General features: G+C 35.1%; 1 protein-coding gene and 2 long non-coding RNA genes across 4 annotated transcripts in view; 1 reads left to right on the top strand and 2 right to left on the bottom strand.

The window, feature by feature from the left end:
• Positions 1-4,125: 4,125 nt before the first annotated feature.
• LOC141376747 (uncharacterized) lies at positions 4,126-6,757 on the bottom strand. The gene is made up of 3 exons (XR_012387803.1): positions 5,801-6,757; positions 5,440-5,599; positions 4,126-5,266 (listed from the first exon to the last, which is right to left on the bottom strand). It is a non-coding gene; the product is annotated as an uncharacterized lncRNA (long non-coding RNA).
• Positions 6,758-6,915: 158 nt separating this feature from the next.
• The window catches only part of tlcd3bb (TLC domain containing 3Bb), a 24,146-nt gene continuing 12,695 nt past the window's right edge, over positions 6,916-18,366 (top strand). For both annotated transcript variants that reach the window (XM_001918931.7, XM_073918126.1), the window contains exons 1-5: positions 6,916-7,531; positions 10,196-10,395; positions 13,109-13,192; positions 15,293-15,515; positions 17,969-18,064. In XM_001918931.7, coding sequence (XP_001918966.2) covers positions 10,271-10,395; positions 13,109-13,192; positions 15,293-15,515; positions 17,969-18,064 — 528 coding nt within the window. In that variant the 5' untranslated portion in view covers positions 6,916-7,531; positions 10,196-10,270. The remainder of the gene's footprint in view (positions 7,532-10,195; positions 10,396-13,108; positions 13,193-15,292; positions 15,516-17,968; positions 18,065-18,366) is intronic.
• Positions 14,895-18,366, bottom strand: part of LOC141376745 (uncharacterized) — a 9,698-nt gene continuing 6,226 nt past the window's right edge. The window contains exon 2 of the long non-coding RNA XR_012387801.1: positions 14,895-15,510. This is a non-coding gene — a long non-coding RNA (uncharacterized lncRNA). The remainder of the gene's footprint in view (positions 15,511-18,366) is intronic.

Genomic DNA, 18,366 nt, shown 5'->3' with positions numbered 1-18,366 from the left:
CTCTCCCTATTGAGCGTAAATAGCCCTAAGTGGGAAGCAGTCATCCGCCATTATAGTTAATAAGTAGCATAGCATGATGAACACACTTGATACAGTCTGCAGAAACAGTTTGATTGACATTCTCCCTTTGTAAGTGTCATCAGAGGGGGAAAGCCCCACCCATTAGTGACCATTTCTCCTTCATTAGCATAAACAGCCCTGAGTGAGAAGCAGCCGTCCGTCATAATAGTTAATAGGTAACATAGCATGATAAACACACTTGATAAAAACCGTCTGCAGAGACTCTCTGATTGACATTGTCCCTTTGTAGAAGCCCAGCCCATTAGTGACGATCTCTTCCGCATTAACATAAACAGCCCTGAGTGAGAAGCAGTCGTCTGCCGTTATAGCTAATAAGTAGCATAGCACAATAATCAGACTTAGTAAAACAGTCTGCTGAAACACAGATACATTTTTTACATTTATTAGGTAAGACCGTAATGAGAAAGGAAGCAAAGTGGGAGCGAGAGGCGGGCAGGGTCGGAAATGTCCTTGAGCCGGGATTCGAACTCGGGACATCCTGAGGTGCTACAGCACCATTTTGTCGGCGTGCTAACCACTAGGTTATTGCGCCAACCTGCAGAAACACTTTGATTGATTCTCCCTTTGGATGTGTCATCAGAGGATGGAAAGCTCCGCCCATTTATTGACTATCTCTCCCTCATTTGCATAGACAGCCCTGAGTGAGAAGCTGCCATTCGCCATTATAGTTAATAGGTAGCATAGCATAATAAGTCCCCTTTAAAGTTAAAAACTTGCAGACCTAGTTTTTACTGTAAATTTTGATCAATTCAATGCATTTTTTTCTAAAGCTATTCATTTATTTGCACAAACGTAATATATTTGATTCTCAATAAACCTGAATATCATGACAGTGTTTTTGCACTATCTTTTAAAAACATTAATTACTCATGATATAGTAATATTAATGAAAATAATGTCACGTTGTCAAAAATCATACCCTGTTTATCTTTATACTAAAAAAATAATTCTTTTATTCACACATCCAATCGTGTCTGTACAGTACTGGCCAAATAATTAAACTCTGAGTCTGTGCAGCTTTGAATTTGTCACCGATTATCCATGTTGGGTAAAAAATAAAAAGTGAAGCATTGAAACGGATTATGGAAACGTTAAACAACTCGCCAATGAAAATCCATAGTGAAAAGACCCCCATTTTATTTTTATTATTATATTATTTTAGTTTAAAGTAGGACTGTTTTAGTAAAATGTAGCCGGTTTAATTTTTTATGTTGTGTGAGACGATCATTTGTAAGTGAAAAAATATTACATTTATAAGTCTATAGGATGTTTGTGAGCGTGATGATTTGGCCATGACTGTACTGTGAGGTTTTAAAATTTACACTTTTATTTTTTCAATGATTATCCTCTTGATTAGGGCTGGGCGCTATGGCAAAAATGAAATCTCGATGGTCATTTTCCATATTGAGTGATAACGATATATATTTCGATATAAGTTTTTAACGCTTCCAGATTTAAAAGAGTCTCCCAACAATGATTTAAGCCACAAAAATTAGAGGGTCCATTAAGCGCGTACTCGCACTATGTACAGTTGCCTTGAACCGGGCCGAAGCACACTTGACCCCCCTCCCGTCTCCCCCAACGGCTTACACTCGCATAGCATTCGGGCCTGAGCAATCTTACGTCATCGATGATGCGCTGTTAAGTGGAGAAACGCTCTCGCTCAGCACAGTGTAGATTTCTTTATACCGTTTTAAGTCATTTGAGATGCAGTGACGCATCTTTCGCCGAACAGATCAGCCACTTTTGACACTCAAAAACAATCATAAAGCCCTCATTCTGCAGGAATTAGGAGGTTTGCTAAAGGTGCAACTGTCGTACAGTGAGGGGTTTGCATCTTTAATAATCTACGACAGTTTGCGTTCATTGAACAGTAACAATGATTAATAAATCCATATGAAACAGTCCCTTAAAAGTCACATCTCGTCTTCAGTTTCGGGTAGCAATGTGCGATACCACTGGTTTCCTATCTGATACCAAGTAAAATGAAGGCGAGTATACCGCCCAAATTTTACTGTTTGGGAAATGAAAGTAACAAGTAGTGTACTTAAAAGTGTCCCTTCATACTGAATACGAGAAATATTACGGGTTATTCTTGTTTATTGTTTATTGATGAAGAATTAAGAAAAAAAAGAGCCAGCTTACATATTTATAGACAGCATCTGAGCATGGATATCTGAAAACACCTGCCTGAACATCTTTAAAAAAAAAAAAAAATTCACACTTCTGCCTTCAGTGATATGTTAATCCGGTTCCCCTGAAAGTGTTTTAACCTTCTTGCGTTGTTTTATCCTTGTCACTAAAAATCCAAGCCCCCAAAATACAGCCACATCGCCACATTTTCTCCCACTGTACCTGGATTGTGCCTGTCTGCTGCACCTAAGGCGATGTCTGTCTCGCCCTTGCAGCACCTGTGCCTCTCCTTTCCTCCTCTTCTGACCACCTAGTCATCATGACTGTCATATTCTGTCTTGTGATTTATATGCAGATGTTTGATTTGGTTTGTGGTATTACAACAGTACCTCACTGTTTTGTTACACGCAACACAAACCACACAGTTTGAGTTTATGGAAGTGAAGTAGCTCCACATATACTTTGCTTACGGTCACCCATATCCAATGACACCGTAACAACATGTGCCAGTGGCTAGCTAGCGTGCTCTGCAGTTGTACAGTGCCATATTACGCACATGACTCAGCAGGCGGAAGAACAAGTAGTTCCGACAAAGTTGGCATTATTCAGATAAACTAGGGTAATTGTGGTTACTTTCCACTGTATTTCTATTTCCAATAAACTAAATATTTGCTCAATTATTGAAATATTGATATTTTGATGAGATAAAAGATTCTAAAACATATAAAGCTGGTATCGGAGATATCGATATTTCAGTATCGATTCGCACATCACTAGTTTCGGGCTCAGGCGTGGTTTGCACTCACACTACAAGCGTAACACGCCTGAGCACAAGTGAACTGCGCTCTGGCACCGGACAAGGGCCGGCCAAGTGAATCGCACCTGAGCCCAATTCAGAGCCTTCACACTTCTCAAACGGTCCAGGAAACGGGCCTAGGCCTGGTTCGGATTGCATAGTGTGAGTACGCCCTAAATGGCATAATAACTTTACGATGGTCGAAAATTCATTACATCTCTTATATGAACACCCTTTTAGATTTCATTGTTGTACATTTCTGCTCCTAGATCAATATAGAGTAAAAAAAGTCCAGAGCTTATCATTGTTATCGACGTTTTATCGCGATTCGATATAGTAATCGTTTATCGGCCCAGCCCTAGTCTGGATCTAATTCATGTAGAAGAATAAGAAACGCTGAAACTCTGAATCCTCTGGCTGATTTTACACAATGAGGTGCTGAAGTAGGAAATTCAAAGAGAGGGCTAATATAGGACGTAATATTTAAACGCTTCGCTGTTTACCTTCATGTTATATTTAATTTTGAGCAGCGTCAGCGGAGAGTAGCTGCCGTCACTACTTCCATTAAGACTTTTAGCCTTTAGTTTTTGTAGGAGATCGTTTCTTTAGTTGTGAATGGTGTGTTTAAAGAAGGGCTTAATTATGTACGCTTAAGTGATGCAAGGAAATAAAACTCTTTTACTAGCGCAAGGTTTAAAAACAATTGGAGCTTCTTGGTTTTGTACTGGAGTGATTCGTTTGATCGGTTTAGTGTTGGTACTGTATATCTGGATATTCACGAGGCTTAATATTTATTTTTTAATTGGAGATTTGTTCCTGTCTTGAAAAAACAAACAAAAAAAAAAACAACAACGTAGGTGTCGTTATAAGCTTCAGATCATATTTAGGTTCATCTCTTTTTAGTTTAGCATTAAGCTGAAATGATACCTCTAATCTCCTGTACAGCTCCGGCAATGCATCTCAATGCCTTATTGTACTCTAACACATGTAATTCGTCAAACACTACAACTATTTTAAATTATAGTCGACCAATCGGTAAAACAACAAAAAAGGAACGTAAAATAATAACGGGATGTATTTATATTTATATTTTTATATTTCTCAGCAGTATGCATGTCTATACACAGAGCGAAACGAAAATGTTGATGCTTACCATGATCATGGATTATTATGTTATTATTTTGTAGATGATGTAGATCATGTTATCATTTTGTAATTTTTGACTATTAAAAGGAAATGGAGTAATCATATCTCTGTATTGGGTTTGCATTACTGTTTTGTTTATTTTGGGAAGTTTTTGTTTTATTATTTCAGCAAATAGGATTGTAAAAATAGTTTTTTGTTGTTGTTGTATTCTCCCATTCACTGAGCTCTAGGTTTGCTAATTATGACGCCTTCCGCTACTGGGAAACTGGGAAATGTGAAAAGGATGTATTACAAACGCCATCTACAAATATTGTCAGCTTGAATCCACATTTCGCTAGTTTAATCCAAAGGCATCTGTGATGTTGAGTTTTCGTTGAAGGGCGTGTTACCAAAGTCCCTTTTAAGGCAAGTCAATTCACTTGGCGGCCATTTTTGAAATGCCTCTTGGGCAGTATGCTCGGGCATTCTGTTTGAATGGAGAAACATCAAATTATCCAAAATTGCTTGCTAAGCTTACGATTAAATTTCATATTATGAAACGTCAATTACATTCAACAACAACTGTCTCTTTAGTTTCATTTCGAAACGTTTGAGTTGCACAAAATCTGCAGAAATTCTCATCTGGTCCAAACCCCTCCCTTGGAGACATGTCAGTCTGTAGCGATCGCTGATTGGTTTTTTTATTAGAAGGCGGGCTTTATTCACCATATAGCGATCGCTGATTGGCTCCTGTACTAGAAGGCAGGGGTTCATTCACCATATTGACAGTTACACTTTTCCCCGTTCAACAGAATACGAGTGACACGTCTTGTGTTTTTGATATAACTCAGCCACACAATGTCCGATCTGCCTTAAAAATCACAGGTTCGATGGGATTCCTCTCCTGAAGACATCTAAATAACAATATTGAGTCAGTCATAGCGCCACCTGCTGACAGAGGTTTGGCATAAATTGGTGATTTTCTTTTTTTTTTCAGAGTTTTTCATATACAGTTGAAGTCAGATTTAATAGCCCCCTTATTTGTTAGCCCTCCTGTTAATTTTTCACCTCAATTTCTGTTTAACGGAGAGCAGATTTTTTTCAACACATTTTTAAACATAGTTTTAATAACTCATTTTTAATAACTGATTTATTTTATCTTTGTGATGGCGACAGTAGACGAGGCAGGAAAGGCATCCGCTGTGTAAAAACTTGCTGGATAAGTTGGCGGTCCATTTTGCTGTGGCGACCCCGGATTAATAAAGGGACTAAGCCGACAAGAAAATGAATGAATGAATGACGACTGTAAATAATATTTGACTAGATATTCTGCGAGACACTTTTATACAGCTTAAAGTGACATTTAAAGGCTTAACTAGGTTAATTAGGTTAACTAGGCAGGTTAGGGTAATTAGCAAAGTCATTGTATAACAATGGTTTGTTCTGTAAACTAATAATTCTGACCTTAAAATGGTGTTTAAAAAATTAAAAACTGCTTTTATTCTAGCCGAAATAAAACAAATTAGACTTTCTCCAGAAGAAAAAACATTATCAGACATACTGTGAAAATTTTCTTTGCTCTGTTAAACATCTTTTAGGGAATATTTAAAAATAAATAAATAAATAAATAAATAAATAAATCAAAGGGGGGCTAATAATTCTGACTATAGCTTTATATCAGGTTAATTATTATTGTTTACTGTTCTCTGTCATCCTAAGGTGGTGAGTGCGGGTGTCAGGTCCCTTTCATCGCTGCTTGCTGCTTTAATATTTCATTTTGAAATTCAATAACATGTAAATAAGTTAATTTTAAATAAGAGAATTGTCTTGAAAGAACTAAGGGCTTTAGATCTTTTTACAGCAGTGCTGATTTAGAGCAGCTGAAGTACTTTTTTTAGGAGACCCATGACAGGTTAATAGACGTAACAAACCACCATTATAACCTCTCTATATTTGAAGTCGGAATTATCAGCCCTCTCAAATCATTAGGCCCCTGTATATATTTAAGAGGGCTAATAATATTGACCTTGAAATGGTTTTTAAAAATTAAAAACTGCTTTTATTCTAGCCGAAATAAAAAAAAAATGACTTTCTCTAGAAGAAAAAATATCAGACATGCTGTGAAAATTTCCTTGCTCTGTTAAACATAATTTGGGAAATATTTTAAAAAGAGAAAAAAAATCAAAGGGGGCGAATAATTCTGACTTCAACTGTATATCAGCTTAATTATTATTGTTTACTGTTCCCTGTCATCCTAAGGTGGTGGGTCCGGGTGTGAGGTCCCTTTCATCGCTGCTTGCAGCTTCAATAATACATTTTGAAATTCAATTACATGTAATAAATTTTAATTTGAAATAAGAATGATTTAAAGCAGCTGAAGAACTTTTTTAGGAGACCCATGATAGGTTAATAAAAGTAACAAACCACCAATATAACCTCTCTATATTTGAAGCTGGGATTATCAGCCCTCACTAAGGGGGCTAATAATATCGACCATAAAATGGTTTATAAAAAATTTAAAACTGCTTTTATTCCAGCTTAAATAAAACTAATAAGACTTTCTCCAGAAGAAAAAATATAGGAAATACTGTAAAAATTTCCTTGATCGTTTACGAAATATTTAAAAAAAGAAAAAGAAATCCACAGGGTGGCTAATAGTTTTGACTTCACTTTAAATAGCGCTGAATATAATAAATACAGCAACGTTTCCATATAAGACTTTTGGATGCATGCACGCAGACTCGTGGGATTTCCAGCCGACGACTCTTGACGTTTTCCCCATAAGAGAATATCTCAAACAAACAATTATCAGCTCCCAGCACGGCTCCTCATAGTGTTCTCCAGCGGGAGGAACTCTCCGTTCCGTTCATTGTTTTTGTGACAGCAGATGCTCGGATGTTGATCTCTTAACACACACACACACACACAAACGCACACACTCCACTGACCCACATACTACCAGCGGCTCGCGGGTGGAAAGGTCGCCGGCGGAGGAGCGTCGGGGTCCGGCGTGCAGTGGATTGAGTTCTCGCGGGGCGGTATTGATTTATCCGGGGAATGTAAAGCCGTGCGGAGGGTGATGGACACGCGCTGCAGCACTGCTGTCCTCCGGCTGATCGATCATGTAGCATCATCATATCAGGCAGACTTTATCCAAGCGCGTTTTTGTCAGCCTCGAAGGAAATAAACACATTCACGCGACGTCGAAAGATATCTATATGCTGGAGTGCGAAAAGCGGACCGAACCACCGCGTGTTTGACCTCCGGAGCTGATTTATTTACCTCAAAGACCGCGTAAAATAACAGCAAAAATCATGTCAGTGGATCCAACATGCACCCGGTGTTCGCTGCTGTGTTCTGCGGGGACGCGAGGCGCGACAGGCCGCTGACCGACACGTATGTTCACCCTCATTCATTTTGTCATTCACAATATGATTGTTGTGCTTTTATAGAGGCCTAATTTAAATCAAGCCACCATTATTAGTATGAGTTATGTCATGCGAATAACAGTACACATTGTCTTCCGTCAGCCGTGACATTTGCTTGATATTAATACTAATGTTTTGTGTGAAAGCATGGTCGACCATTTTGTATGTATATTGAATAAATGATGGTGTTTTTCTGTTTAAACCCGGGTTTTGTGTGTGTGTGTGATTGCATGATAGCGCATTGCGCATTTTTAGCAGGGATTCACGTGCGTTTACATCAGCTGCTTTAGCGATGAGTCTGGAATCAATGAATGCTTCTCTGAAATACTCTTGTTTTTGCGGCTTTATTAAAGCTGTGCAGAAGCATGTTTGCATGCTGGAGATTGATGGGCGAAAGCGTTAGTGAGGATGATGATGATGATGATGATTAGGGGATGCAGGTCCATCCTTTGTTTTGGACAACAATAGGAGCCTGTCAAAACACCATTGACTCATCACTTGATTTCTGGGGCGTATATCTTGTTTTCTACATCATATTTGTATTTTCTAAATGTAAATACTTTATTGGGATTTCATAAATATGTATACGCTTGCAAACATGTAAATATGTCTAGCTATAATATTTAAGTTTGCTGTTATTATTAATATAATTAGCAAAATGTCAGTTTAGATTACTGTTTAAAGTATTGTTATTATAATTTATCTTTTAGTAATTGATCAGTAGTTTTATCTTATATGTCTATCTATCTATCTATCTATCTATCTATCTATCTATCTATCTATCTATCTATCTGTCTATCTATCTATCTATCTATCTTAAACTTAAAAATATTCAGTATTGTTATCTATATTATTACTATTTCTGTATATTAATGCATAATTAATATTTTATTATCTGTATCACCGGCTGCTTTATTAGGTACACCTGCCCAACTGCTTGTTAATGCAAATTTCCAATCAGCCAATCACATGGCCGCAACTTAATGCATTTAGGCATGTAGACATGGTCAAGACGATGTGCTGCAGTTCAATGCGAGCATCAGAATGGGGATTTAGTGACTTTGAACGTGGCATGGTTGTTGGTGCCAGACGGGCTGGTCTGAGTATTTCAGAAACTGCTGATCTAATGGGATTTTCATGCACAACCATCTCTAGGGTTTACAGAGAATGGCCTGAAAAAGAGAAAATATCCAGTGAGCGGCAGTTCTGTGGGCGCAAATGCTTTGCTGATACCAGAGGTCAGAGGAGAATGGCGAGACTAGTTCCAGCTGATAGAAAGGCAACAGTAACTCAAATAAGCACTCGTTACAACCGAGGTCTGCAGAAGAGCATCTCTGAACACACAACACGTCCAACCTTGAGGTGGATGGGCTACAGCAGCAGAAGACCACACCGGGTGCCGCTCCTGTCAGCTAAGAACAGGAAACTGAGGCTACAATTCACACAGCCTCACCAAAACTGGACAATAGAAGATTGGAGAAAAGTTGCCTGCTCTGATGGGTCTCCATTTCTGCTGCCACATTCAGATGGTCGGGTCAGAATTTGCCATCAACATCATGAAAGCATGGATCCATTCTGCCTTGTATCAACAGTTCAGGCCAGTGGTTGTGGTGTAATGGTGTGGGGGATATTTTCTTGGCACACTTTGGGCCTATTATTACCAATTGAGCATCATGTCAACACCACAGCCTGTCAAGAGTATTGTTGCTGACCATGTCCATCCCTTTATGACCACAGTGTACCCATCTTCTAATGGCTACTTCCAGCAGGATAACACACCGTGTCATAAAGCCTGAATCATCTCAGACTGGTTTCTTGAACATGACAATGAGTTCACTGTACTCAAATGGCCTCCCCAATCAGCAGATCTCAATCCAATAGAGCACCTTTGAGATGCGGTGGAACGGGAGATTCACAATGAATGTGCAGCCGACAAATCTGCAGCAACTGCGTGATATTATCAAGTCAATCTGGAGCAAAATCTCTCAAAATTTTCAGTACCTTGTTGAATCTATGCCACAAAGGATTACGGCAGTTCTGAAGGCGAAAGCCAACCCAATACTAGTAAGGTGTACCTAATAAAGTGGCCGGTGAGTGTATATTCTGCTGCTTCTTTTTTTTCTGCTTTTTATGAAAAACACAGCATACATTTTCTAACATACATCTTGGTTTTAATTACATTTTACAACACTTTTTTTTTTTTTTTTTTTTTACAATGCCAAATTCATAAAAATAGTGCATGCTTTTAAATTAGTCTGTTGTTCGTTTATATGATTCCTCTATTGAAAATGTGTTAAACATGTGGTTTTTATCGTCAGTCTTCATAAACGCACCACAGCAGGCTACATTGGACTAATAAAGGCCCAGTGTGATTCAATGCTAAAATGCAGGATGTTATTGACTGTGGCCATTAGTTGTGTCTTTGCCATGTGACCGTGTTTGCATGTGTTACTCTTATGTTGCTTGTGACTGGCCACATGTGCTACCATATGGGGCGGACATAATAACAGCGTTTACGCAACACAATTCAGGCTCGAGAGAATCATTTCCCCCTGGTTGTTGAAGATAAAAGCGCTTTATATTTCTGCATTGATGATGTTGCTTTGATTGAGTTGCGGTTTGTGTTTTGCAGATTCGGGATCCGGACTGAGCTGCGCGGGGATTTTGTGAACACAGTTTTGCCAGAGCTCATCTTCGAGGGACCATCATGTTGTCCATCATAGCTGCAGGGTCTGTGTTTTTCCCAGGCCTTTTCCTTTTGTCCAAACAGATGCTCAGATGCATCCCTGGACTGCAGTGGAATGAGGGAGACGCCACCATCGTTTCGGCCAGGTAGACCCAATTATGTTATTAAATTAAAATTATTAGCATTCCTGTGACATTTAAATAGTTTTTCAGGTATTTTGATGTTTAACAGAGCAGGGGGAATTATTCAAAAAAAATATTTTCCATCTGCAGAAAGTCTTATTTAGTGGGAATTTAATTTTTAAAATGCTATCAATGTTATTATTACCCTTAATTTTCCTCCCATATTGGCTACAGAACAAACCACTTTTGTCCAATGACTTGCCTCATTATTATAATTAACCTAGTTAAGCCTTTAAATGTCACTTTAAGCTGTATAGAAGTGTCTTGAAAAATATCTAGTCAAAAATTACTTACTGTCATCATAGCAAAGACAAAAGAAATCAGCTATAAATGCATATTATTTCCATCTTTAATAAATTTAAAATACAATCCACTGCACAGTAAAACGTTTTAGAAAGGGTATATATATATATATATATATATATATATATATATATATATATATATATATATATATATATATATAATTATAATGATTAATATTTAATGCATCTTTTTTTTGTGTTAAGATGCACCTATTTTGTATATTCCCTCTTTTGGATGTTGCTAAGCTCCTCATGTTAAATGACAACATATGGACTGAACAAATATGGTGCACTGTTTTCTCACTGTCAACTCAGGAACTCTGGAATGATGTGTATGTGTATATGTGTATGTGGTTATGTGTATATGTGTATATATGTGTGTGTGTGTGTGTGTGTGTGTGTGTGTGTGTATATATATATGTATATATATATATATATATATATGTATATATATATATATATATATGTATATATATATATATATATATATGTATATATATATATATATATATATATATATATATATATATATATATATATATATATATATATATATATATATATATAATTTTTATTTATTTATTTATTTATTTTCTTTCAACACCTTGGTTTTGGTAGGGTAGGGGTAATGTAATGCTTTAAACTGTACAATGCAAAAACTTAATGAATAAATAATCATATATATATATATATATATATATATATATATATATATATATTTAATGCATAAAATACTTACTAGTTTTATAAATTAAAGCACTATCTTTACATTTATAGAAAAAACTCCTGAATCGAACACTTGAAAATACTGTTTCTCTGGAAAAGTTATTCATAGTTGTGTGTTTGAGTAAAAATTCATTTGTTTTATTTTGTAAACTGTTGACATTTCTTCCAAAACATGCTGGGATTTGAAGCTAATTTTGCTTAAAATAACAAAAACACAATGCAAATGTTTTATTTTGAGAAGAGTTATGAAATCTATATTTTGTGGAAAAACCCTGATTTCAAATAACAAACAAACAAATATAATCAAAAGTTTTTTCAGACATCTAAATGCTTAATTTTGGTTTAAAGTTGTAACCAGACCCATTTATAATAAAACTATTAAATCCATATAAACTATTAAATCCATAAGTCATAGGTAATTAACAACATTTAAAAAAAAATTCTGAAGTGTTTTAGTTTTTGTTGAAACTGCAATATGTAAAAATGTGTCAACATGCTAGCAACATAAAACATTTTACCAACTTGTTATAACATACTCTAAATGTTTTAAATGAAACAAAAGCTTGTTACAAACATGTTAGCAGCAACTTAAACCATGACAAAAACATGTTAATTTATGCTAGCAATGTGCTAAATTATGCCAACAGCTATAAATGAAACATGCTAACAACAAACTAGCAATTTAGCCATAAGTTATTAGTAACACTTTTTTAAATGAATTAACGTTGTAGTCAGTTTTCTGAAACTGAGCTAATATGTTAGAGTGTGTCAACATGCTAGCAAAATAAAACATTTAACCAACTAGTTACAACGTGCCATAAATGTCTTAAATCATACAAAAGCTTACAAACATGTTAGCGACAAATTAGACCATGACAGAAACATGTTAATTCATGCTAGCAATGAGCTAAGTTATGCCAATAGCTTGTTAAAGCATGATACAGACATGGCAAAGCAAGTTAGCAGTGTGCTAAAACATGCTAACATCAAACTAGCAATTTAACAAAAGGTATTTGATAACATTTCTTTTTTTTTTTACTTGAATGAATGTTTTAGCTAGTCAGTTTGCTGAAACTGAGCTGTTAGAATGTGTCAACATGCTAGGTACCTAAAACATTTAACCAACTTGTTATAAGATTCTTGTTATAACTATCAGCCTGACAGTATTGTTATAATCATAAAAGAGCAAGTTACAAACATGTTAGCAGCAACTTAAACCATGACCCAAACATATTAATTTATGCTAGCAATGTGCTAAATTATGCCAACAACTTGTTAAAACATACACAGCATATGTGAAAACAAGTTAGCAATGTGCTAAAACATGCTAACAACAAACTAGCAAGTTGGCCTTAAGTAATTAGTAACGTTTTGCATTTTTTATGAACGAACTTGAACATTTTTTAGTTAGTCAGTTTGCTGACAGTATGCTAAAATATGTAAGGATGTGTCAAAGCATGCTAGCAACTAGCAGTTTGGCCATAATTAGCCTAGTTAGTAACATTTAAAAACTAATATATTAATGATGATTTTATTTTTGAGAGATGAACCGATTGTCAACATGTTTATACCTTTGGACCTTCTTATTTTTACCTTTTTTTGTAAATAACTGTAAATAAAAGGGAGAAATGTGTTGTATTTTGCAGGTTGGTATCGTCTATCCAGGCGATTATGGCTTCTACGGCCGGATACATCATCTCCTCTTCCTGCCAGGACATCATCGAGGACCAGTAGGTGCAACCGTCATCCCTTTAAATCAGTTTATATCAACCCTCAATCAGAACTAAAGTAGTCTTGGTACTCTGTGTTCCTGACACCAAGATCATAATATGAGCATATTGATGTGTTGATGTGATTGATCTGATTGTCAGTTAGTTTTAAATATTGTTTTATACAAATATGTCTGCATATATACACTCACCGGCCACTTTATTAGGTACACCTTATTAGTACCGGGTTGGACTCCCTTTTTGTCTTCAGAACTGCCGTAATCCTTCATGTCATAGATTCAGCAAGCTACTGGAAATATTCCTCAGAGATTCCTCAGACATGATAGCAGAATGCAGTTGCTGCAGATTTTTCGGCTGCACATCCATGATACCAATCTCCCGTTCCACCGCATCTCAAAGGTGCTCTATTGGATTGAGTTCTGGTGATTGGGGAGGCCATTTGAGTACAGTGAACTCATTGTCATGTTCAAGAAACCATGTCAAAGTGCGAATCATCTCAGACTGGTGTTTTCTCCTGCTTTAAGTAGCCATCCTAATACTTTTTAGCACACACATTGAATTAGTGGGCAAATTTAATTAAATAGCTTTGGGCTTAACCAGTTCGTCTAACTTTTAGAGTTAAATTAGAGTCTAAAGCCATTAGATGCTCTTTTATCACTTGTATTATTCTATGATGTGGCATCTTTTGTTGCTTTATTGACTTGATTACTCATATTTTGTGTATTTTTTGTGTTTAAAGTGTGTTTGCTTGCATGCAAAATGCTTTGACCTAGTTACTTTTATAGGTGCTATGCAAAATAAATGCATTGTTATTGTTTTACTACATTATACCATTTTCTGGATAACATTTTAAGAATCTGTTTTCAGCTTCAAAGACAATTATTTTATAAAAAGTGTCTTCATAACAGAAAAATGTAGCTATTTTCAAATATTAAGATCAAATTTAAAGTGTGTGAACCCGCAGTTGCTGACAGTTTTATTTCAGTATGTTAATATACTTCACACTGTAGCTGAATATTGAGTAGCTTTCTTTTTGCGCATCATTCCCTAATTCAATTCACCTTTATTTGTATATATATATATATATATATATATATATATATATATATAAATATATATATAAATATATATATATATATATATAAATATAAATATATATATATATATATATATAAATATAAATATATATATATATATATATATATATATATAAATATATATATATATATATATATATATAAATATATATATATATATATATATATATATATATATATAAATATATATATATATATATATAAATATATAAATATATATATATATATATATATATATATATATATATATATATATATATATATATATATATATATATATATATATTTATATATTTATATATATATATATATATATATTTATATATATATATAAATATATATATATATATAAAAAAAAATATATATATATTTATATATATATATATATATATATATATATATATATATTTATATATATATATATATATATATATATATATATATATATATATATAAATATATATATATATATATATAAATATATATATATATATTTTTTTATATATATATATATATATATATATATATATATATATATATATATATATATATATATATATATWATTTTTTTTTTTTTTTTTTTTTAAAGAAAGAACTCTCACAAAGCTTTCAAAATTTAATATTTAATAGAAATGTATTGAGGATTGACAATTATATATTGAAGATTGATTAAGGTTTTGCTAAAGTAAATATCAAATGCTTTTTAATCATTGAGCTATTACCGCCTTGTGTAGCCTACAGGTTGTTTAAGAGTTAAGGAAATTACTAAAACGTTGTAACATTGTCTTTTTTAAATGCCTGTGAGCCCGTCCATTAGCTCACAGAGGCCGTCTGTGTGTAAACTGATCATTCTACAGAGAATTAAAACAGTTAAAGGCAAACTTTCAGTCTTCACATTAAAATATATTCCTTGTGAACAGGAAAATAGTTTGGCTTTACATAAAAATCTTCTTTCCCCTCACCTGTTCTCTACCGTTTGTTTTTGTGTGTTCTCCTCCGCCAGGCATTGGCTGACCAGCTCCTACATCCTGTTCGCTGTGCCGTATTTCGTGTATGACATCTACGCCATGTTCCTGTGTTACTGGCACAAGCTCCAGGTCAAAGGGCACGAGGTGGACAACGGCTCCAGATCCAAGGCTATGGCCATCGCCGGATACCTGCGCAGAGAGTTCCTCATGGTCCTACACCATGTGGTCATGGTCACCGTCTGCTTCCCCGTCTCTGTGGTAAATATCAGCGCAGAGGATATAGCTGACTTAAAGGGATAGTTCACACAAATATAAAAATGTACTCAATTTATACTCTTATCAAGTGGTGCCAAACATTTAGGAGCTTCTTTTTTCTGTTAAACACACACAAGGATGTTATGGTCAAGGTTGAAAACTGGTAACCATTGACTTCCATAGTAGAAAAAAAAACAATACTATTGAAGTCAGCAGTGTTGGGGTAAGATACTTTTGAAAGTAATTACGATATTGAGTTACTCCCCCCAAAAAGGAACTAATTGGATTACTTTAGTTACTTTTATTTAACGGTTCTTCCGCCAGATCCTGAGATTGTTCTAATTTATTTTCCTTATTTTCACTTTCAGGCGAGGCGATAATAGGAAAATGATCGAAACTCTGGTTATTTTTGAGTGAGATGCTAATGGTCTAATCCAATTCAATGATTTATGCTAAGCTAAGCTAAAAGAGCTTTCGCCAGATCATGAGATCGTCTGAATAGATTATAAAACATTATTACATTTCATTCTAGTTTATTTCCTTTATTTTCACTTCCCAGCAAGGATTTGTCCTGAAAAGTCTTTTTTGAGTGAGATGCTAATGGTCTAATTCGATTCAATGATCTGTGCTAAGCTAAGCTAAAAGTGCTCTCGCCAGATTCTGAGATTTTGGTCATTTTTACGTTCTCTTCCAACTTCCTTATTTTGACTTTCAGGCAAGGCGATACAAGGAAAATTATAGAAACTCTTAGGTCATTTTTTGAGCGAGATGCTAATGGTTTAATCATATTCAGTTATCTATGCTAAGCTAAACTAAAAGTGCTTCCGCCAGATAACTGAGATTTTTGACATTTTTACATTCCCTTCTAACTTATTTCCCTAATTTTAATTTTCGAGCAAGGCTTTGTCAATCCATCATCAAAGTTTGTCCTAAAGCAGTCATTTTTGAGCAAAATGCTAATGGTCTAATCTGATTCAGTGGTCTATGCTTAGCTAAGCTAAAAGTGTTTCCGCCAGAGTCTGAGATTTTGGACATTTTCTTTTAACTTATTTCCCTTATTTTCACTTTCAGCAAGGCTTTTTTAATTCTTTCATCAAAGTTTGTCCTGAAACAGTCATTTTTGAGTGAGATGCTAATGGTCTAATCCGATTCAATGATCCATGCTAAGCTAAGCTTAAAGGCTCCTGCCAGATCCTGAGATTTTTTTATATTTTTGCATTCCCTTTTACCTTATTTTTCTTATTTTCACTTTTGGGCAAGGCTTTGTCAATCTAACATCAGCGTTTTTCCTGAATCTGCCATTTTTGAGCGAGATGCTAATGGTCTAATCCGATTCAATGATATATGTTAAGCTAAGCTAAAAGTGTTTCGGCCACATCCTAAAATTTTGGACATTTTTACTTTCCCTTCTAACTTATTTACTTAATTTTTTACTTTCAAGCCAGGCTTTGTCAATTCTTTCATCAAAGTTTGTCCTGAAACAGTCATTTTTGAGTGAGATGCTAATGGTCTAATCCGATTCAATGATCCATGCTAAGCTAAGCTTAAAGGCTCCTGCCAGATCCTGAGATTTTTTTATATTTTTGCATTCCCTTTTACCTTATTTTTCTTATTTTCACTTTTGGGCAAGGCTTTGTCAATCTAACATCAGCGTTTTTCCTGAATCTGCCATTTTTGAGCGAGATGCTAATGGTCTAATCCGATTCAATGATATATGTTAAGCTAAGCTAAAAGTGTTTCGGCCACATCCTAAAATTTTGGACATTTTTACTTTCCCTTCTAACTTATTTACTTAATTTTTTACTTTCAAGCCAGGCTTTGTCAATTCTTTCATCAAAGTTTGTCCTGAAACAGTCATTTTTGAGTGAGATGCTAATGGTCTAATCCGATTCAATGATCCATGCTAAGCTAAGCTTAAAGGCTCCTGCCAGATCCTGAGATTTTTTTTATATTTTTGCATTCCCTTTTACCTTATTTTTCTTATTTTCACTTTTGGGCAAGGCTTTGTCAATCTAACATCAACGTTTTTCCTGAATCTGCCATTTTTGAGCAAGATGCTAATGGTCTAATCCGATTCAATGATATATGCTAAGCTAAGCTAAAAGTGTTTCGGCCACATCCTGAGATTTTGGACATTTTTACATTCCCTTCTAACTTATTTACCTCATTTTTTACTTTCAAGCCAGGCTTTGTCAATTCATCATCAAAGTTTCTCCTGAAGCAGTCATTTTTGAGTGAGATGCTAATGGTCTAATCCGATTTAATGATCTATGCTAAGCTAAGCTAAAAGTTCTCCCACCGATCCTGAGATCGTCTGAATAGATTAAAAAAACATTTTTATTTTCCCTTCTAATTTATTTCCCTTATTTTCACTTTCGGGCTAGGCTTTGTCAATTCATCATCAAAGTTTATCCTGAAACGGCATCATCTGATCAGATTTGCTCATTGTCTTGCAGTTCTGGAGGCAAGGGAAGGGCGATTATATCCAGGGTGTCATGTTCCTGGCTGAACTCAGCACACCGTCCGTCTGTCTAGGCAAGATCCTCATCCAGGTATATTCATTATTGATCAGATGAGTGCCTTGTTTTCCATTTTACCCTGATTCATCATTCTGCTTTCGACTTAACTGCAGTTGTGCTTAACGTTCTGCACACATTGTTATGTTGCGCTTTAATACATTATTCATGGGGAAATGTATTTACAGAAGCGCTGACTTCACATTTGCAGCTGTGGCCTGTTTCACAAAGACAACGCGAACCTGATAGAGTTCAAATAAATGCAGATGCAATTACTGGAACGGAAACTCACATTTAAAGTGACAGTGCACTCAAAAAGGAGAATTATGATCGTTTAC

Source organism: Danio rerio, chromosome 12 (assembly GCF_049306965.1).
Source record: "Danio rerio strain Tuebingen ecotype United States chromosome 12, GRCz12tu, whole genome shotgun sequence".
Lineage (NCBI taxonomy): Eukaryota > Metazoa > Chordata > Actinopteri > Cypriniformes > Danionidae > Danio > Danio rerio.
The sequence above is the reverse complement of the archived record's forward strand: the minus strand, read 5'-3'. Positions and strand labels throughout refer to the sequence as shown.